General features: G+C 36.2%; 1 protein-coding gene across 2 annotated transcripts in view; it reads left to right on the top strand.

Annotated features, from left to right (window-relative positions):
- GSTCD (glutathione S-transferase C-terminal domain containing) overlaps positions 1–23,621 on the top strand; it is a 133,900-nt gene that overhangs the window by 87,900 nt on the left and 22,379 nt on the right. For both annotated transcript variants that reach the window (XR_007151498.1, XM_047855449.1), the window contains exons 6-8: positions 15,128–15,243; positions 15,406–15,450; positions 17,749–17,877. Coding sequence is in view for 1 of the 2 variants with exons in the window: in XM_047855449.1 (XP_047711405.1) it covers positions 15,128–15,243; positions 15,406–15,450; positions 17,749–17,877 (290 nt within the window). In the remaining variant the exon portion in view is untranslated. The remainder of the gene's footprint in view (positions 1–15,127; positions 15,244–15,405; positions 15,451–17,748; positions 17,878–23,621) is intronic.

Raw genomic sequence — 23,621 nt, 5'->3', positions numbered from 1 at the left:
TTTAACTGTGATCAACACTATCAGAGTATTTCAAAAGTTTACATTAAAAATGTTACATCACTTTCTTGTCTAAATTAATATTTGAGAAGAAATATTATGAAGGCTAATGTCTTCAAGCTTTTAAGCCTAGCTTGTATGACTCTCATGTTCAAGAAAAATGTTTTTGGTGCCTTTTGTTCCTTTTTATTGATGACTCAGTCACTTGTGCCTAACTAGCATGTGACTGGGTTTTGTGGTTATGCTGTGTAATTTCTGGAGGTTCCTAGAGATACAGTTGTCCTGAGATAGGAGGTTTTGTAGTCTGAAGAGTCTGATTTGTGTCTTTGTTGACTCACTGCATTCACTAGAACTGAATTTGAAGAATGAGTAATCATTTCTAAGCAGAGGAGGGATAAAGCAGTATTTTCTGAAGTGGGTTCCTAAAATAGTTCCTAAGGATAATTAGGTAGTAAAAACAGGGGCACCTGGGTGGCTCAGTCGGTTGAGTGTCCGGCTTCCGCTCAGGTCATGATCTCACAGTTTGTGGGTTCGAGCCCACATCGGGCTCTGTGCTGACAGCTTAGATTCTGATTCTGATTCTGTGTCTCCCTCTCTCTCTGCTCCTCCCACGCTCATGTTCTCTCTCTCTCCTTCAAAAATAAATAAAAACATTAAAAAAAGAATTTAAAAAAAAGATAGTAAAAACAGATGATTTGTTGTCAGATGATTTGGGGAAAAACTATTTTTTACACTGAGACTCCTTAGAGCCTTTATTATGCCAGCAGGCATTGTGATTCTCCAAAAAATTGGATAATGTATGAATTTCCTAAGAGTACCTGATGGTGGAAGCCACTTTTTCTCCCTCCCAATATCTCTTAATATCTTGACATACTAGTGTTCCACAACCAAAGTTTAATAAATGTTAATACTTCTATGTCTTCACAGCTTAGACTTTTAGGTGCAAAAGTAATGGTCAGTAGCTGATCGGAAACTATAGTTTCACAATTGTGTATGCACAATTGTATATACACAAAACCAACCAACCAAACAAACAAAAAGCCAAAATAATCACAGCCCTCTTGACATTCACTTGGTCAAGCAATACTTCCAAGATTCAGATAACCATTAAAAACAATTTTCAGAAACTCAGAGCAGAAGAACCTGGAAGTAAATTTGAATTTGGGATAGGTGAACTTTTCTTTTTAGAAAGATGTAACTTCTCTCTTCTCTCTCTCTCTCTCTCTCTCTCTCTCTCTCTCTCTCTCAGAACACTTGCCTTGAATGTCCTATAACCACCAAGATAAGTCCTGCATAATTTTTTTCTTTACTAAATCAAAGCCATTTATACACATGCTTCAAGTCCAGCACTCCTACTGTTTGACATTTTTCTGAAAATTTGACTTTAGCATGACTTTCATGCTGATTTTGAGATTAGAATTAAGTATATTACCAAAATACAAAAGAATGATGTTCAATAATGAGGAGAATTTCTCTGGTGTCAGAAATACAGATGAAGCATATCTATACCACGTGGGGGAGACAGTATGTTCTGCATACATAGTGATGTAGAAAACTTTCTATTTATTTTTCTAAAACAGACAATAAACTGTATTAATATTTAACAGACAAACTGGCAATCCTATATATTTGGGTCCTGTTCAAAACTATTTTACTATCAGTAATAGATAGAAAGGCCCTGCAGGGAGACTTAGCAAAATTCAAACCCTGGCTCCAGTATGCTATGTGACCAAAGCAAGTTACTTTATTATTTTAGTTCAAATTTATTCATCTGACATTATAGTAACAGCACCAACATTGTGACAAAGGATTGAAATAGTAAATAAAAACATACTTAGCATACTGTAATCATTTGGTAGTGCTAATACCCGCAAATAAGAATATCCATTTAGTACTATTGGCAATGAGCAGGAATGAAATCATGCCATCTACAGCAACGTGGATGGAACTGGAAGGTATTATGCTGAGTGAAATAAGTCAGTCAGAGAAGGACAGATATCATATGAAACTTAACAGAAGACCATGGGGGAAGGGAGGGGAGAAAATAGTTACAAACAGTGAGAGAGGGAGGCAAACCATAAGAGACTATTAAATACAGGGAACAAACTGAGGGTGGATGGAGGAGTGGGGGAGAGGGGAAAATGGGTGATGGGCATTGAGGAGGGCACTTGTTGGGATGAGCACTGGGTATTGTATGTAACCAAAAAATAATGGGAATCTACCCCCAAAACCAAGAGCACACTGTATACACTGTATGTTAGCCAATTTGACAATAAATTATATTGAAAAAAAAAGAGAACATCCATTCAGTGACTACACACACACACACACACACACACACGATGAGAATAAATATATATAATTGTAATTATCTTTCTCAAACATCCCTACCTCCTCTCCACCTGAAGACTGCTTAAACAGTTCCCTTATGGAATCCTTTTTCTTTTGTTTCCCATAGCTGCTGCTTTTCATTTTGATCTGAGTTTTGTTAACTGCTCAATGAAGCTTTTCTGGACTATCTAATCTAAATATTCACCAAGTTAATTTCAACCATATATGATTTTAATTTTCTCCACATCATTTATCACTTGATTTAATTTTTGTCAAACTCCTTTCACTGGAGTCTAAGAGTCTCCTATGTTCTCCATTGTCTAAGGTCCTAACACCTTGGTAAGTGTTTTAAAAATATGTGCTAAATTAATAAACTACTCTGTAGAGATTATCATGAAAAAATTTCAGGAAAAAAGAGGGAGATTCAAAATTCCAGTTTAGGAAAAAATGTCAGTTCCTGCTTTCCACTGCCCTACCGAAGCCCTGAACTATTATATCTGTGTGTCAGTAAACTCAGGTCTCCCATATGACTCAGTTTCAGTGTGGCTTTGCTCTTTTAGATCTGTCATCTCTTGTGATTGAGGACAGGGTCTGACCACCAACATGTCTCCCATGGTATGTCCTTCCCCTTCCTAGTCTTTTGTATTTCTCCCTTTTCCTCAATCCTACTGGCTAGACCACTTCTAAACACTACTGTTGCTAGACCTATGTGAATATCAATACTTGTCCAGATTTAGTTCCTTTTGAATACTAATTTGGATCACTTTCCCCAGTCCCTACCCATGCCTATTGCTGGTTTAGTCCCCATGCTCTTTTTCTCTCCATCCTCTCTTACTGTTGAGGTCCCAGCATTCTTTAATGTTCTATTTTTATAAGTTAGGCTCACAAGATTTGAGACCATCAGAAACAGAAAAGAGTAGGATTGAAATGTAAGACTTTCTTTGAGTTTATGTGGTCCCTATGTAACTTGTAATAACTGCCATTGCCTTGGAGTGTTCACTTTTAGGCAGAATGACCTTTTTTTTTTTTTTTTTTTTTTTTTTTTTTGAGAGACAGCACAAGCCGGGGAGGAGGAAGAGGAAGAGAGAGAATCTTAAGCAGGCTCCATGCCCAGTGTGGAGCCCAATGTGGGGCTTGATCTCACGACCATGAGATCATCACTATGAGATCACGACCTGAGCCAAAATCAAGAGTCAGATGTTTAACCAACTAAGCCACTCAGGCACCCCAGTTTAAGAACCATTCTTTATTTTGGTTACTGTCATAACACCTAGCACCATTTCACATGTAGTTAGGTGCCTTCATAATAGTATTCAATGATGATAATCCTTAAAAGCCCAATGTTAGGATGTCATTCTGGTCATCTATTGCTGCACAAATAATCACCTCAAAGCTTAATGCCTTTAAATAACAATTATTGATTTTATTCACAAACCTGGGATTTAGTATGGCTTGGTGGGAGAGCTTATCTACTTACACAGTATCAGCTGGGGGAGGGGGGCTTGGCTTCCTAAAGTACGGTGCTGTGTTCCAAGAGCAAATGACTCAAAAGACAGAAAGTGGAAGCTGCCAGAAATGGACACAGTTTTGTTTCTGTATTACACTGGTCAAGCAATCATAGAGCTCATATTCAAGGGAACAGACAAACCACCTCTTGATGGGAATACTATTTATCAATATAGCATTAATATTATTAGAGAATTTGGGATTATGTCACCTTATATATTCACCATTTTTTTAAATGTTTATTCAGTTTTGAAAGACAGAGAGAGACAGAGCATGAACAGGGGAGGGGCAGAGAGAGGAGGAGACACAGAATCTGAAGGAGGCTCCAGGCTCTGAGCTGTCAGCACAGAGCCTGACATGGGGCTCGAACTCATGAACCATGAGATCATGACCTGAGCCTTAGTTGGCCGCTTAATCGACTCAGCCAACCAGGTGGCCCATCATTTTTTAATCAAAATTAAATATAGTGAACAAATCAAACAAGAAAATCAGTAGGTCAGATCATAGTAGAAATTCTAATACTACACACAAAAGAAGCCATTTTTTGAAATTGCTTCACTCTGGGAAAGTTAACACTCAACACTTGAAGCTATACTAGAGTATCACTTAACCTAAATACTTTGAAACATACCACACTGGAAGCCAAATTGAGGATTACTTGAATGATATCAAAAAGTTAATAAAACTATTAACATACCTTGCTGTTGTTAACTTAGGCCTCTGAAAGAGGGCGAATAAATAAATACCTAAACTCTTTTTTAGAGTTCATGTTTTTTTGTTGTTGTTCTAAAGCATTTCATTGTGGTTTTGTGGGCAATTTGGAAGATATTGTGGCTTTTTTTTTAACTACATTCCAGGGCAAAGTAATGTTTACTTTGTGTGGTGTAAATAGCGTTTAAATGGAATGAAAATATATATGTTCAATTAACTCTGGGATCTGGTATTCTTAAATCAAAATGTTTTATGCATCTTCGAGAAAATACTGCAGGAATCAGAAGGTTTTAAAATGTCTACTGTTTATTGTATTTAAGCCCTTCTATAGACAAAACAAGTTTTGACCTGACAAATAATGCGACTACATTTTCTCCAACTTTCTCCCCCAACCCAGCATCTTGCTTAAGTATTTTTTAGTTATTAGATTTTTAAAGATGCTCTAAAATTGGATATGGGAGGATAAAGGTGCGTGCTGTGTTTAGGCAGCATCTGCAGATCTGCCTAACATGAAAGATCTCCCACATCTATTTTCATTTCTTTCCTCGTGGATAATCCGATTTTGCAACAAATTGATTGCTCAACCTCCCCATGTCACTTTTCTATAAAATCAAAAAGGTTGCTACAGTCCCACGGCGAGGAAATCGTCTCTTTCTGGGAAAGGTGACACTCAAAGGTCAATTCATTAAACAGAGTGACTTATGAGACCTCCGAATAATGTCTTGGTGATATATTCCAAAACGTTGGGTCCAAAACTTAAATTGATCTTTTTTACTGGTAAACCTGCTCTTGGAAATTTTACTTAGAGAAAAATCTGAAATAAACTGCATTTTATGAAGTTTCTGAAGAACTACATTTTTCCCCTAAGATGCAATTACTAGGGAAATCCCTCATTTTCTTCCTAGAAAGCACCTCATTTCCTTGAACTCACACATAGAAAAAACTATCAATGCTGAAATTTTGATATCACAATTAGTCAAAATCATCTGTTTAAGAGATAGTAAGTCATAGTGGAAAGAAGACTGAACCTGATGTATAGAAATTCTTGGTTAGAGTCCCAGCTTTACTACTTACCAGTTGTGTGTCTTTGAGCAAGTGCTAAGTTTGAGCAACCTCATTAGGGCTCAGTGTCCTCATTTGTAAAATAAGGAAAATGTCATCCACTCTGACACCTGACAGTTTGGAGGTTAGATTATATATCAAATATGCAAGTGCTTAATAAATTGCAAAGCATCTTAAAAACGGGAAGTGTTACCAACCATTTTAGGAACTTTGATGAAATATATATGAATTTTTGTAAGTTGTAGCTTAAAATTTCATTAAAAATATATTGTACAATGTGGTTAATACAATATATTTTCTAAGCTCAAATAAAATGCTTTGAATTAATTAAACAAGACATAACTTTTTTTTTTAAGTTTATTTATTTTGAGAGAGAGAGAGAGACAGCATGAGCAGGGGAGGAGCAGGAAGGGGTGGGAGGGAGAGAGAGAACCCCAAACAGACTCCACCCTGTCAGCTTGGAGCTTGACTCAGGGCTCCATCTCATAAACCATGAGATCATGACCTGAGCTGAAATCAAGAGTCAGATGTTTAACCAACTAAGCCACCCAGATGCCCCAAGACAACTTTATTAAGGACAGAAACCAAATGTTACACATCTTTGTGTTCCTAACATTGTCTAGACCAGTTAGTTCTATGTAGATCTGGTTGGTTGGTTGATTCATTAGTCAATGATTGACTAAGATTATGTATGAGGTCATTATTCCTCAATTTAGAGAGGAATAAATTGGCCTTTTTTAACATTTTGAATTTCTAATTAGTAATTATTGAATGCTCTAATACTGTGTGTAACAAAATTATGAGAGTGAAAATAACCATCACACTGTTGTTGCACGATTGTTGTCTTCATAGGCTACACTGTGGTGTGTGTGAATGGGTTGGGGTGGGGAAAGAGGAAGAAGGTTATCAGATCATTAGTATCCCTTGTTGCAAGAAAGTTGTCACTGTGGGGTTAGCATGGCTAAGAGGATTCATGATGCTAGCCTGCAACTAACTTTGAAAAATGTAAATCAAAGGGCTTTTCTAAATGTTTAGTGTTTCCAGTAAGTAATCTCCAAAATTTAGAGCAAAATCATGCTAACCTAAAGTGTAAATTTTATGTTGCTGCTTATTTTCATGCACCAACACATGAGTTTCTTTAGGAATTTCATTCCTGCCTTTCTAGCTCTTTCCAGTTTTTCTTTAAATTCCAGTTAGTTAATATACAGTGTAATACTAGTTTCAGGTATACAATTTAGTGATTCAACACCTACATACAACACCTGGTGTTCATCACAAGTGCACTTTTTAATCTTCATCACCTACTTGACCCATTCCCGCCCCCCCCCCACTTGCCTCCCCTCTGGTAACCTTCAGTTTGTTCTCTACAGTTAAAAGTCTGTTTGTTAGTTTGCCTCTCTTTTTTTCCCATGCTCATTTGTTTCTTAAATTCCACCTATGAGTGAAATCATATGGTGTTTGTCTTTCTCTGACTTATTTCACTTAGCATAATACTGTCTAGCTCCATCCACATCATTGCAAATGGCAGGATTTCTTTTTTTTTTTATGTCTGAGTAGTATTCCATTATATATATATATCCCATTATATATATTATATATAATATATATCCCATCGTGTGTATATATATATATATGTATATATATATGTATATACATACATATATATGTGTGTGTGTGTGTGTGTGTATATATATATATATATATATATATATACACACACACAACGTCTTTATCAAACACTGTTGTGTTTATACACAACAGTCAATGGACATTTGTGCTGTTTCCATGGTTTGACTATTGTAGATAATGCTGCTATAAACATCAGGGTGCATATAGTCCTTTGAATTAGTATTTTTGTATGCTTTGGTAAATACCCAGTAGTGCAATTTTGCTGGAGCATAGTGTGGTTCTATTTTTAACTTTTTGAGGAACTTCCACACTGTTTTCCACAGTCACTGCACCAATTTGCATTCCTACCAACAATGTATGAGGGTTCCTTTTTCTCCATATCCTTGCTAACACCTGTTTCTTGTGTTGTTGATTTTAGCCATTCTGACAGGTGTGAGGTGATACTCATTGTACCTTTGGTTTGTATTTCCTTGATGATGAATGATAATTGAGCATCTTTTCATGTGTCTCTTGGCCATCTGGATGTCTTCTTTGGAAAAATGTCTATTCATATCTTCTGTCCATTTTTTAATTGGTTTATTCATTTTCGATGTGTTAGATATGTCATTTGCAAATAACTTCTCCTATCTCATAGGTTGCCTTTTAGTTTGATTGTTTCTGTCACTGTGCAGAAGATTTTTATTTTGATAAAGTCTCAAGTTTATATTTGCTTGTGTTTTCCTTGCCTCAGGAGACATATGTAGTAAGAAGTTGCTCCGGACGAAGTTAAAGAGATTATTGCCTATGTTCTCCTTTAGTATTGTAATGGTTTCATGTCTCACATTTAGGCCTTTAATCCATTTTAAATTTTTGTCTAGCTTCTGATATAGCTTTAAATAGCTGCTTTCTTATTCCTTCACCAAAGGTCTCAGAAACTTTTCCATTCCCATCTAAAACTGTTTTGTAGTTGACTTCTTTTACTATTTCAACAAATATCAGCATAGCATTGATAGCTAACTTGTTTTCATGCTTAGTACCTGCAGAAGTCAGCATGTGACCTTAAAATCTAACTTGTCTTAATTCTACACAAAATGAATTCATTAAACTTTTATTTATCACCTGTTATGTGCCTATCAGTCTCCTAACACTCTTTCCATTTAATTGCACCCAAGTTCATCTACTCTGGAAAAATCATCTGTATCTACTTCAGAGAAATAGAAGCAATTTTAGCTAATGGTTCTTTTGATAGTTAATATAATTAATTATGCCTATATACCATTTAAAAATTTTTTTGAGATATAATTGACATACATTATTTTAGTTTCAGGTGTGCAACATAATGACTCAATATTGGTATGTGTGGTGAAATGATCACCACAATAAGTCGAGTTAACATGCATCACCATACATAGTTATAGAATTTTTTTTTTTCTGGTGATGAGAACTTCTAGGATCTACTCTATTAGCAACTTCCAGATATACAATACAGTATTATTAGGTATAGTTGCCATGCTATACATTACATCCTCATGCTTATTTATTTTGTAGCTGGAAGTTTGTACCTTTTGACCCCCTTCACGCATTTTGCCTCCTCCCACCCCCACCTCTGGCAACTACCAAGCTATTCTTTAGATTCCACATATAAATGAGATCATATGATATTTGTCTGACATATTTCATTTAACAAGTGCCCTCAAGGTCCATCCTTTTTGTCTCAAAATGGCAAGACTGCATTCTTTTGGATAACTGAATAATATTCAATTGTATGTCTGTATACCACATTTAATCCATCATCTGTTGATGGGCACTTAGGTGGTTTCCATATTTTGACTATTATAAATAAAGCTGCAATGAACATAGTGGTGCATATATCTTTTTTTTTTAATGTTTATTTATTTTTGAGAGAGAGACACAGAGTGTGAGCAGAGGAGGGGCAGAGAAAGAGGAAGACACAGAATCCGAAGCAGACTCCAGGCTCTGAGTTGTCAGCACAGAGCCCGACACCAGACTCGAACTCACAAACAGTCAGATCAACACTGACTGAAGTCAGACACTTAACCAGCTGAGCCACACAGGCACCCTGGGTAGTGCATATGTCTTTTTCAGTTAGTGTTCTCATTTTCTTCAGATGAATACCCAGAAGCGTATGATAAAAATTTTTTTTCACTAGTTAACAATAGTAGTGCTTTTTAGTATAAAAGATTAGTTCTTTTGGGTAGTAACAAAGAGTTTTAAAAAGTTCCATTTTCTCTTTGTCTTTAAAAACAATTATTACAAAAGTACTAATTGTCAGGAGCAAGGAAAACTGGTAGGGTCCCTGGGTTCTAAAGCAAGAAAATAGGTTTCAAGCAGAGGGAACAAATTTTTAAAGCCACCACCTCACTGACCTTGATAAATTCAAGGAACTCACCATTGTTTAGAAAGGCTGGAATATGGGGGGATATGTAAGAAAGTTCCAGAAGATGAGTTTGGCAAAGTAATGGGGCCCAGATCACTAGAGACCTTATTTTCTTAAGAAGTCAATTTTTTTTTCTTAACCCAACGAGGTGACTTTAAAGGTATTTTAAGAGAGAAGAGATATTTTAATGGGTAAATTTGGAAGGGACTTTAGTTAATATACACAGGAAGAGCATACTTCATGACGAGGTATGGCATGAAAGATAGGACCTAATGAGCATAACATTTCAGAGCAATGCCAAGGGAAGGGAGCCTGGGAAGGAGAGTGAGAAGGAGAATCCTATAAGGAGTCCAAGTGCTTTCTTGATCTAGAACACCAGGGTTCAAAATGAGTCAGTGAGTTTCAATGAGTTAATTCTATTTCATTTTCTTAATTAAGTTACTTAATGACAACTAGCATTAGTTGAGGTTGAATGCTTCAGAGAATTTTATTAATAATACGATCTGATTGGAGGATATACTCTATCCTGGATAAAAATGATGCAGGCTAGCATTATAAGAGACCATCTTTAATATATAACAATGTAAAAATAGCAGTGCTGTCTATTCGAGTAGAACTTGTCTCTAAGGAGCTCTAAGCACATTAAATATTAAAGTGAGGCCATGTTTTCTCTACAGCACAGACAGGCAAAATAACAAGCAATGCTCTTTCCCATCTGGTCCTGCCTGTAATTTCAGATCTACTTACGTTCTGCCACTTTTTCATTGATCCTCATTTTTAAGCGCATGAGCTAATTGAGGTTTTCCCCTAAATATGCCATATCGTTCTTAGCATGCTTTCCTTGCCATCCTATCTGGTGAGTTTCTGTTCCTCCTTAAAGACTCAGCTGAAATGCCCCAAGTGTCTGTAAGGCCCTCTGTGAAGTCTCAATTATTTTCAATGCACATACATTTATTTTCCTTTACATAGTCCTTTTTATAGTCCTTTATTTTCAGTGCACATATATTTGCACATAATGAACACCTATCCCTTCTTTTTAGATACTGTTCCCTAAGGACAGGGACTATGTCTTAGTCACTCTGAGATATGTCCTCAGCATATAGACAGGTGCTGAGCATAGTAGGTGCCTAAGTGACTATTCCAAGCATGAAAACCATAGGCTACCCTGGGACTAGGACCTGGGTTTCACTGTCTAGGGCCCTGTACAACATAAATGACCATTCATCAGCTTGTCTTAAAGCCTCCCCAAAAACAGTAAAATTTGCGGTTGCCCCTTTCCTCTGACCAGAGGTCCTGTCAGTGCCACTTTGTCTATTCAGTTGTCTTGTGCCTTCTCTAGAATAGAATAGCTCTGCTACATCCATGACTGTTAAAGAAATTTGCTCTTTTGATTTTATAACTTTCCAAACAAAAAGCATGTTTTTAAAAATCTCTACATCATTAGTTTTAGCCTTTTTTGTCTTCATATTTAATGATAAATTTTTTAAAAACTTATAGAATGTGGTTAGTGTGCTCTAGCTCAAAGAAAATACTTTGAAAACAAAGCAGCAAATGAATCTTTAGTAAAGAAGTCAAACGTGTATCCAGGCGCCCAACCGCTTTCCTTTTACCAGGAAGTCATGACAGTTAAGATGCTTTGTTGCTTTGGTCTAAGAAATAAAAAATCAAGAACAGCATGATCTTGAGCATAATTTTAGACTGAGCAGGTATCCTGGCTACAAATGTGCACATTTCCTATCCAGGATATTGTTTTAAATTTTATTTTCCTTATTTGATGCTTTGGACTGGTGTTCCAATAAAGCTCTTCCTTCACTTAAAAATTGACTCTTTTATCTTTGTATTTTCTTTTTGGGCACTGCAAACAACACTGAAGTTGTCTAAATAATCAGGTTCCTCCTAACTTTAATTAGACAAGGAAAAGACTTGACTTTCACTGTGGGAGAATTACATCACAGAACAAATGACATCATTTGTATTAAAACACCTGATCATTTGATTCTTGAGATTCTTTTTCAGTGATGACACTTAAAGAACCAGCATTTTTAGTCAAACTAAAAATAGATTGTAAATTTATGCTTATAAATGGTGTCTTAGGCAGAAGAATGTTAGCTATAAATAGAAAGTGGGATTTGATTTTTAAATTAATGCCATGTCTCAAAATACCACTTTCTAACCTCGTTCAATGTATTTGAGATCCTGTTCATGTTTCCAGGAGCTTCAAAACTGGAATGGGGAGGAGGAATGCTTTTTTAGAGGTGGCTTTTCCATAAAGCATCTGGGCATTATGCTACTGTATTTTTTTTTTAATTTTTTTTTCAACGTTTATTTATTTTTGGGACAGAGAGAGACAGAGCATGAACGGGGGAGGGGCAGAGAGAGAGGGAGACACAGAATCGGAAACAGGCTCCAGGCTCTGAGCCATCAGCCCAGAGCCTGACGCGGGGCTCGAACTCACGGACCGCGAGATCGTGACCTGGCTGAAGTCGGACGTTTAACCGACTGCGCCACCCAGGCGCCCCAATGCTACTGTATTTTTAACTCAATCTGTGAGAGTATGTGCAGCTTAATAGTGCCTATTTATTTATTTAATATTTATTTATTGGGGGGGGGGGCAGAGAGAGAGGGAAAGAGAGAATCCAAAGCAGGCTTCACACTGTCAGTACAGAACCCAACGTGGGACTCAAACCCATGAAACTTGAGATTGTGACCTGAGTCCAAATCAAGAGTCTGATGCTTGACTGAGCCACCCTGGCTCTCTAATAGTGTCTATTTAAACACAACCCTGAAAATTACCCCTTTGCCTTCAAACTTCATTTCAGCATGAATTCTTTATATGCAAAGATGGAATCTCAGCAAGAAAAACAGATCTTCATCAACATTTGCTTTTGAAACAAACCTAGGAAAGTTAGATAATTCTAAACATCTAGTAGAAATAATGGTACCAAACTGGATGTTAATTAGTTATTCCATTAAATAAATGTTTTTTTTTCTCCTTGTTCTTAACAAAGGTAATTTCTTTTGACTTTATGAAAAATCCTTTGGCTAAGAAATGTTAAGAAATCCACAAAGCTGAGACTAAAATGTTTGTGCTCATTTCTTGCCTCTTGGTGGTTTCCTCAAAAGGTAGCATTTGTGACTAGATTTCCCTCAGGGCTCAGAAATATTTTTCCCTTTTTGCCCTCTAACTCCCCTGCTTCCTCTTGTTGCTCTCCCTCTTCCAAATTAGAACTGCATTGCTAAAAAAAATTAGGTGGAGAGGTGCCTGGGTGCCTCAGTTGGTTGAATGTCTAACTCTTGATCTCAGCTCGGGTCTTGATCTCAGGATCATGGGTTCAGACCCCATGTTGTGCTCCACACTGGGTGTGGAACCTACTTAAAAAAAATTAGGTGGATTGGAGCGCCTGGGTGGCTCAGTTGGTTGACCGTCTGACTTCGGCTCAGGTCATTATCTCGCAGTCTGTGAGTTCAAGCTCCATGTCAGGCTCTGTGCTGACAGCTCAGAGCCTAGAGCCTGCTTTGGATTCTGTGTCTCCCTCTTTCTCTGCCCCTCTCCCACTCATGCGCTGTCTCTCTCTCTGTCAAAAATAAATAAACATTAAAAAAAATTAAGTGGATTTATGAATGGATGGATAGATGAATAAAAGTGTGATAAACCAGGGGCACCTGGGTGGTTTAGTCGGTTAGGTGTTGGATTCTTGATTTCAGATCGGTCGTGATCTTGCAGTTTGTGAGTTCAAGCTCTCAAGAGGCTCTGCACTAACAGTGTGGACCCTGCTTGGGATTCTCTCTCTCTCTCTCTCTCTCTCTCTCTCTCTCTCTCTCTCTCTCTTTCTCTCTCTGTGCCCCTCCCCTGCTCACACACTCTCTCTCAAAATAAATAAACTTTTAAAATTTTTTTAAAAAAGAGTGTGTTAAACCAAATATAGTAAGTTGTTAATGGTAGAATCTAGGTGGAGGTTATAAAGGCAGTCACTGTAAGATTCTTTCAACTATGCCGTGTTGAAAATTGTCATAATCTTTTAGGGGTGGTTATCCAGGAAGGATAGGCTGACAGGAGCTTTCACATATTTTGTTTAAATTTTTCACAATTATATCATTAGAGAAAAATGAAAATAAAGCTACATGAAACTGTCTTCACAAATGAAATCACCAGACTATTGGCTTAAAGGCCCTTTATGTTTGAAATTCACATTAGGGCACACTAAACAATTAAGAATGTGTACAGTGATTTAGCTGTATGATGATGATCACATTATTACAATAAGAGATTGGTTATATACGTATGGCATATGTAGTCAATGAAATACTATGCAGCCATTAAAACTTATGGTACAGAAATAAATGCACTGACATGGAAAGAGTTATAATGTTTTATATACTATCTTCAATATTATGAATTTCTAGACACCCGTGGAAGTATGTGTATACAAAGATATTTGCTCTGAATTATTAGATTATGGATCTTTTCTCTCATACAGATATTTTTTCATATATTTTTTATTTTTTCCTAGAATAAAGATTTTCCAGTATTTTTATTTTAGTAACATAAGAAAGAAGGAAAACAGAAAAGAGCATAAAAGAAAAAAAAGCCAGGCTATTTTTCTGTGAAAATAGAGCAGGGAAACCTTGGTATCTGTAAATAACTTTTGATCAAGCCAAAAGATTATCTGGGTTTTTCCTTTTATCTATATCAATGAAATCTGCTCTCTATATTTTCTTAATCTTGCTCTTACAAAAAGTGCATTTGAAACATGTAAAAACAAATAATTTCATTCATTCTTCTGAAGTTATTTTCATGGACTTAACTAGTAGCTTTGAAGGAAAGTTAAGATATTTTCATGCTGTTAGGCCCAAGGCATTTCATACTTGGAAATGCCCTATCTTTAATCTCTATTGCATTAGATTTCTGTGTCTGACTCATGAGGAAAGGAAGCTTCAAAGCTGAAATGGTAAAATCTAATTTCTCTCTAAATACACTAAGCATTGATACATTTCCGACAATGTGACACCTATGTCCCAAGTATCCTCACCAAAATAACTAAGAGTTCAAGGACATGCTGATTAAATAGTAAGAATGTTTTTATTTATTATAGATCTCTTTTGTCCAAGGAGATTTAAACAATGAGCTAGAATTAGGTAATCTTTGCAATATGTCTCTGGTAGGGATAGAGGGAAGGGACTGTGACTGTTAACTTTTATTCATCCAGTAAACATTTACTCAGCACTTTGTGTATGACTCTGCGATTAATATTTCACTTATTGTTTCCTCTCTAGAAGATGTTTTTTCAATGACAATCAAAAGAAAAATTGGATGTGAATAAAAGTAAAAATATCCATAGAGAGATTTCATTTCTGGGTTCCAGGTCTCTGGTCCTCTCCTCATGGATTATGTGGAATTTGTAACTCATTTATATATTCACCCCTCTTCCTGGACGCCAGCCATCCATTCTGAGTGCCTTCTCACTCTCTCACAATGCCTACCATTTCATTGTCTTCACTTCTTGTCTTCCCCAGGCAAAATGTCCAGTGATCGAGCTTTAAGGAAGCAACAGCAGTTAAACAACCTTGTTTATGTGGTGACAAGTCAGGCCAAACCCGGTGACAGAATTGTGGATTTCTGCAGCGGCGGGGTATTATGTCTCTCCTCTTATTCTCTTTAGCCTTCCCCCGACTATGTGACTTTACTGTATTACATTCAGAGTCATGTTTTTATTTGGCAAGACTGCTGTCTCAGAATGAGAAGAAAGCATTAAGGACCTGAGTTAACTTGTTTCTTTTTCTGCCTTCTCCAGGGCCATGTTGGCATTGTCCTTGCTCACATGCTGCCATCATGCCAGGTAAAAATCTGAATAACAGATAAAGGGAAACATTGGAAAACTATGTAATTCAGTTAGCTGAGTCTTACCCCTTCCCTTTGAATTTATAAGCATTCATTCAGGTCACATCTGTTGGCACAGATATTTTTTTTTTTTGTCTTTGAACTAAACTTCTAAGAATCTTTAAAAAAGTAAAGTAGGACCACAGTACAGTTTTAACTTTTATAAAAGGGTTATATATTTCCTTAAAGTTGATTTATTTATTTTGAAAGAGACCGAGACAGCATGAGTGGGGGAGGGGCAGAGCCCAGCTGCAGAGCCCAGCAGAGCCTGACGTAGGGCTCGAACTCACCAACCGTGAGATCATGACCTGAGCCAAAACCAAGAGTCAGAAGCTTAACCAACTGAGCCACACAGGGGCCCCTGAAAGGGTTATATTTTTAAATAATTTATAGAAGAAATAACGATTCTGTGGTTAAATAAAATAATGAATGATGAAACTAGTTTAACTGTCAACATAATTTTATACTGGAAATACTAGCTTCTGACCCTTGTTAAGCATATCCTTTCAGTATCTTGATTTTTATCCATTGTATCAAAATTGTAACAGCAATAACAAAATTTGTCAAAGAAAAAAATAAACTCTAAATTTACCACACTCATCCATCAAATGCTTTTCTCCCCATATTCTTATCATCATTGTCCATGAGGGTGCTTCGTACTGCAGATTCTAAAAAATGCAAAAACAATTTTAGTCACCAGCTTTCACTCAGTATGTTTTTCCCATTTACAAATAGTTTCAAATATCATTATTAAAATATCACTAAAATGTGACTACATAGTATGTTTTTAAGTAAATGTACCACAGTTTATGCAGTGGTTGCCACTATTTGTTAGAAGTTTGTTATTTTTAGTCTTCTGCCATATGAAATCATTTCCTCACAATGACCATCTTTTAGCAAAGAAGTCTAGAATTTAATGTATTTAAAAAAATACAAATCAGCGGGTGGGGGTGAGGGGAAAATTGGTGATGGGCATTGAGGAGGGCACTTATTGGGATGAGCACTGGGTGTTGTATGGAAGCCAATTTAACAATAGATTATATTTTAAAAAAATACAAATCAAATGGGGCAGATTCTTTGCTTGTGAACTCTCTAGAAGGTGTAAAATAATCATAGTGATTCCTTGCAGAAGGGAAAAATGAGCATAGACTGGCCAGAAAGACATGTAACAGAAAGATGGGGAATAGAAGGGTATTATTCTTTCCCTTCCTTAGAAAATAAGAGGCAAAATGAACAAGGAATCCTGGGAAAAAATAGCAGGTGTCTGTTTCATTATCAAGGAAAGTAACAATTTTCTTGGTTGGAGTTAGAGGAAGAAAGAATCCTAGAGAAACAGAGGCAGAGATATGGGGTCTTTCCCCCCTTCCCAACAGTTCTGGAAACTTAGAGACATTGAGCCTGGAGAGGGGAAATCTTGGATAGAATAATGAATGGCCAGAAAGCCTTAAACCAAGTATACTCTGACAGGTTTTTTTATACAAAGGGACCCAGGATGTTTCTGTGAAGACAAGCATAAGGACAAAATAAGGGTAGAATTAGAGATGATAGTGATGAAAGGGACTTAATTCTGCCCACTTTTCTCTCTCTAGACCAGTAATCCTTTCCAATCTACATTGGCCTGCATTCCTAGAGACTCCTAACTGGTTACCCTTCCTTCTGCCTCACCCCCACCAATCCATACTACACATTGCAGCAACGGAACCTTCTTTTATCACATGATCTGGCTCCTGTTACCTCTCCAGACTCAATTCTACCCTCCACACCCTGTCCCCCACTCTGCATCACCACCACGCACCATGCCCAGAGACACCAATGTTCTCAGTTCTTCAAACACCCCGTGTCTGTCTCACTTCCCACTTCATGCATGTTTCTCTCTCTGCTTGAAACACTCCTTCATTGCTCCAGCTAGTTTCTATTCATTGTTCAGGCCTCAGCTTCTATATTATTTTCCATGTTAAATGGCTGAAACCTTCCTTAGTCATCAAGTCTGAGTGCTGTGATGACACATGATATGTCTTTCGTTAAACACTTATCACTGTATTGTAATTGCCTGTTTCTCTTCTATCACTCCATCCATAAGGTGCAAGAAATCAAGGACCTTGTTCAGTTTTGTAACACACTATCTGGTGTACTTCCTGGCACAGGACAAGGATCAATGGATATGTTCTACGTGAAAGCTTAAATGCAGTAATAATATTTTGCCCTAATGTCTGAATTATGTTACTGAATGTACTTTTGTTTCCTGGATGAAATCTAGGTTACGTTAATAGAAAACAAGGAACTATCATTAATTCGTGCTAAGAAGAGAAGTGATGAACTAGGTTTAAGCAACATTTGGTTCATTCAAGCAAATATGGAATATTTTACAGGGATGTTTAATATTGGGGTAAGTAATCAAACAATTTCAATTTCTTCAGTTAATTAAGAAAAATTATATGCCTTAGACTAAATAAAGGAGATACTTTTATATTCTTTGCTAGCAAGTTTATAACTTGTGTTTTCTACTATTTATGAAGTATAGCACATTAATGAGTATGATTTCATTCATAGCACTTCACCATTATGTGACCGAGGTAACATTTGTTCCTCTCCCAGATATGAACTTAATTTTCTTCACTGCAGAATCCCCAGTGCCTAAAACTATGTTTGACATGTAGCAAGTGCTTAAAAATAGTTATCAATGGAATGAATGAATGATTTCTAATGACAATGACTTCCCTTGGTTTACTTTACATTTTTAAAAGATAATGAAAGAAAAACAAAGAAATGTTACTGTTATTCCTTGTATTTGTTTTATTTTTTTAAAAAATTTTTAATGTTTATTTTTGAGAGAAAGAGAGACAGAGCGGGAACAGGGGAAGGGCAGAGAAAGAGGGAGACACAGAATCTGAAACAGGCTCCAGGCTCTGAGCTGTGAGCACAGAGCACAACACAGACTGGAACCCATGAACCTTGAGATCATGACTTGAGCCAAAGTCAGAAGCTCAACAGACTGAAGCACCTAGGCACACCTCCTTGTATTTCTTTTAAATACTTTTTTCTTATTATTAATGAACAATATGCTCAATACAGAAAAATACATAATAATATAAAGAAGAATCACCAGTATTTCAACTACTGAAAAAATGAATACCGTCAAAAACCTTTGGTCTTTATATATTCTTGCACACATACAAATGCATGTTTATACATACGTTACTATCATTGACATCATATTACATAGGTCTTGGTTTACTGAACATTGTCATAAATCTTTCCCCTACTCATCAATAATGTTTCTTTTTCTTCATGTTGTTATAATGTGTAATTATTACTATGATGGATAGCTTATGCGTTAAGACTTTGATACGTTTGCCAAATCACTTTCTAGGAAAATTGTGCTAATCTGCATTCCCGACTGTGTATGTTCACACAACATACACAATAGGAAGGTCTAGCTGGAACTCTTCTTCAATTTCAGAAACTCAGACTTTTGTAGTTCTTATAATTTTTGTCCAGTGAGGTTCATTTCTTAGATATCCACTACTGAAAATTTGTGGGGTTTGTTATCTTTTGCAGCAAAAATGTATGCAGTTTTTTCCTTTGTAGACATGATCCAGATTGGTTATGTCAAGCCAAGCCTATAGGAAGAGAAGTAAGCTATTAATAAGGAAATTCAGGAAAACGCAGATATCCGAAACAGCAAATTCAAATTGATTATATATTTCTGTGCAACCTAAATTTTACGTAAATGTTGATGTAAAGGTTAAAAATTCTCCCACAAAATGAGCCATTAAGCCAATGCCCATGTTACCAGTACACCAGGCAGAATATTTAAGGTGGCAAGATATTGCTACCCATTTACTCAACTCTCAAATTACAAAATTCGCATCTTATCAGCCACATGTCTCTTTAGCCTTCTGTGGCTTATGGGTGCTAAAACATTCTGGCATATTCTTGTAACTTGCAAGGTCATAATTCACTAACACCAACTGAAAATGTTTATGTCTTTTTTGATGTGATATTTTCTCTATATTTCATAATAATATAGTCATAATGGCCTTTTTCTTTCGTAATTACTTTTGTCAAAATATATAGAAAATTAATTAAAATTACTTGGAAGATTAAACCAAAATTAGATTTACTCACAAGAAAATAATTTTCCCCAGGAGGATAATTGAGGTATTGTCACCAGATAAATCAAACTGAATGCATCAGTGGCTCCAACTCTTAAATAGATTACAGTGAAAATAGTGTAGCCAGAGAAGAAATCAGAATAACTAGGTATTGGAAATGCATTAAAACTGCATTAATCCATGATCTGGTGATATTTTCAATAAGGGTTTAGTTAGCATTTATCTTTGCTTAGTAAATACCTTTTCCTTTTACTATTTTTCTTTAGATATAAAAATAATGATGTAAACTAGATTTTAAGGAGAGAATCTTAAAGTCTTGGAACCAGCTATGTTTAGGAACTTTAAACAAATCATATATGTGTGTGTGTGTGTGTGTGTGTGTGTGTGTGTGTGTGTGTATATCTTCCACCTACTGTACCTGCCCAACATAACCAGAATCAATGAGGTAATATTATTTGTTCCAAAGGGTCATTTTGTAATTTCTGGCTCACACTGTATTTACTTGAGAAATATATAATCCTTAGAAATACAAATGCCTGATAAGCTTATAAAAACATTTAAAGTGTCAATACATTTCAACTTGAACAACAATGATATTCCATTCATGCTCTTAATATTTGTAAAGATTTTTCAAAAATACGATTGCTCATTGACTGCAGGGCTTCAGCGAGATAAGCCTAATCATACAGGAGTTTTACATTTTTACTTTACATGATATTTGCAATGATTTGTTAATGACATAAAAATTAGTTACAGTGGTAAACAAAGAAAATAAACATAATGGTAAAAAGTATGGATTTTGATACTGGCCAAGCTTGTGCTAAAATCTCAGCTTGGCTGCTTACTGGCTGGATGGCCCCAGGCAACTTATTTAAACTCACTAATCTTCAGTTTTTCCATATATCCTCATATTTTCCATATATTAGGCATAAAATATCTGGCTCATAGGATATTGATACAATGTATGTGAAGCACTTAGCAGGTTGTCTGCCATTTAGGAGTACTCAATAAATTGGGCCTCATCTTACTCTGTGCAGTATGATCTTAACCATGTAAAAACTGATTTAAAAAAGGATTGGAGGTGGGACCCCTGGGTGGCTCAGTTGGTTAAGCGTCTGACTCTTGATTTTGGCTCAGGTCATGATATCACAGTATGTGGATTTAAGCCCTACATCAGGCTCAGCACTGACAGTGAAGAGCCTGCTTGGGATTCTCTCTCTCTCTGTCTCTCTCTGCCCCTCCCATGCTCTCTCTCTCTCTCTCTCTCAAAATAAGGAAACAAACTTAAAAAAAAAAACCTTAAAAAAGAAAAAAAGGATGGGAAGAATATGCTAATATGGATTTTTTAAAGATAGCTATCTCTATATGCTATGTGGTAACATTTTTTTCTTTATTATTTTCCATATTTTCAAAATACCTCAAATTCAATGTCATTTTTATAATAATGTAAGCAGTAAAGATTGAAGAATAAATATTTGTGTTTAATATTTTTACAGATAGATAGCTTATTTAGCCAAGAGAGGCTAATAGGTCCTTAAGGATTACTGCAAGACATCTAAAAGAATTCTGTACATATAAAATATTTTTTTCTTTCAAAAAAAGTATTTGATTATTAGAGAAATACCTTTTGATTGGCTTATTCTGATTTTGATTATAATGAATATTGGTGTCCTGAGGAATATATAAAAGTCTTTTCAAAAATAAGAAACATCCAAGAAGGTATTTTTTCCTCCTGGTTTCAATATATCCAGCTGTATGACCCTGAATTAAGTATGTGTTAAGGGTTGAATGTTTGCCTCCCTCAAAGCTTCATATGTTAAATTCCTAACCTTTAACGTGATGGTATTAGGAGGTGGGCCTTTAGGAGGTAATTAGGTCATAAAGGTGGAGACTTCTTGAATGGAATTAGTACCCCCTGAGAAAAGAGAGTTTGCTTCCTCTCCAGCTCTCTACCTGCAAACCAGGAAGGGACCCCTCACCAGACATTAGATCTGCCAGCACCCTGATCTTGGACTTCTCAACCTCCAGAGCTGTGAGAGATAAATGTTTGCTGTTTAAGCTACCCACTGTAGGGTGATTTTTTTTTCCATAACAACCCAAACTAAGATATGTATTGATTACCATCCCTTAAAGGGAAACTTACAAAAAATTGCTTCAAAAGCAGACATTTTAAAGCTTTAAAAAAAAAGTTTATTTATTTATTTTGAAAGAGAGAGCATGCGTGTACACGTGCATAGGGGAGGGGCAGAGAGAGAGCAATAGGGAGAGAGAGAATCCCAAGCAGGCTCCGTTCTGTCAGCACAGAGCCGTCACAGGGCTCAATCCAACGAACTGTGAGATCTTGACCTGAGCCGAAATCAAGAGTCAGGCACTCAATCAATAGCCATATAGGTACCCCAAGGCTTTTTTTTAAGAGGCTTATTATTGCCTTTTTGTTTGATGCAGGATAAATAATCTGCATTCTTGTGAAAACTTACTTTACAAGATTATGCTTTTTAAGACCTAATTTACCATGTGTATTAATATGCATGCTCTCAAACAGTATTACAGAAAGGACCGTGACTATGGAAAAACACACTGCATTAAAAAACAAAAACTGTGTCAGTGCTAACTAACTTTCCCACCAAAATGTTTTAACTGACTAATTCCAATAGTAACAGAGTCTTCTGAACCAAGTGATAGATACTTTTTCTAAGAGTGTTGGTGAATATTTTCTATATTGCCAATATATATATCTATATCTCAAAACAGTTTATCTATCATACCCATAAAAATTTTAATATTATAGTTTAGGATTTATCAGTGCTGAGTGCTTAATTACAAGCTCGTTTCTAGTTATATATGTTAGTGTACAATTAGATGCACATGCAATTATACAATGTAATTCACTAACACTTTTGATGAGTAATTTATGTAATCCTTGTTTTAAAAGAAAAGGAACTTGAGGAACTACATAGTCTGCAAACACAATTTTAAAAAATCATTTTTCAGTGGAGGATTTCCCAGGCCAAGAGAGTGTATAGAAGTATTTCAACCCCCTTCTCCCCAAGAAAGATCAGACTTCCAAATAACAAGAACAAAAACCAGAAGAATCATACTCCATCTGTGATGAACCTGTGTTCAAGATTCTGTAACTTGGACTACTATATATGAAGGCAGAAAGCAGATTAAAGAAAAATAGTAAAGGATTGAGTAGAAAAGAGGAGGATCAAACTTAAAAGCATGAGGATAGGGAGTGACTATCAGGAAGCAAGTCAATTTGCTCTCACAGGATCCCAGAATATTTCAAGAATGTAGGATACCAGAAACCTCAGAGGAAGGGGATAAGGAGGAGCTGAAATCATCTTTAATTAAAAATATTATTTAGAGACCCAAATTCCTACCCTTATCTTGAGTAGACTCCCTGACTCCTGCGAGAGACTAGAAGTTTATTCTGTGAAGAAACTGAGCCAGAGATGCTCAAAATACAGGGATACTGTTCACAGAGGAGGGTAAGGGTGATGTGCCATATTGAAAACAAGAACTCAGAATCTGCACACTGAATAACGGATCTCTTCCCCCTCACCCCCATTTGCCCTTGATTCCAGAAATTTGGAAGCTAGAATTATGTTCTCAAAGAAATAAAAAAAAATATTTCTTTTCAGAATCAACTGCCCCCAGAGAAAATAACTACAGATACTGTAGCTGTAATTAAAAAAAAAAAGTGGGGGGAGCTAGCCACCTGATCACTCAGTCACTAGTGAAGCCCACCAGTGTTCAAGCCTTTGATTCAGTACTTCCAATCAGCTTTTTAGTCATTCACTCTTTAGTGAATAAAACAAGGATAGAATGAAAAAGGAAAAAAAAAAAAGAACCAACAAAGAACAAGAAGTAACTTCTTGGAAACTAAAAATATGTTAACCCATAAAACAATAACAACAACAACAACAACAGGGGCATTTGGGTGGCTCAGTCCATTAAGTCTCTGACTCTTAATTTAAGCTCAGGTCATGATCTCACACCTCATTATATCAAG

Source organism: Prionailurus viverrinus, chromosome B1, assembly GCF_022837055.1.
Source record: "Prionailurus viverrinus isolate Anna chromosome B1, UM_Priviv_1.0, whole genome shotgun sequence".
Classification (NCBI taxonomy): domain Eukaryota; kingdom Metazoa; phylum Chordata; class Mammalia; order Carnivora; family Felidae; genus Prionailurus; species Prionailurus viverrinus.
This window is presented reverse-complemented; position numbering and strand designations above follow the sequence as displayed.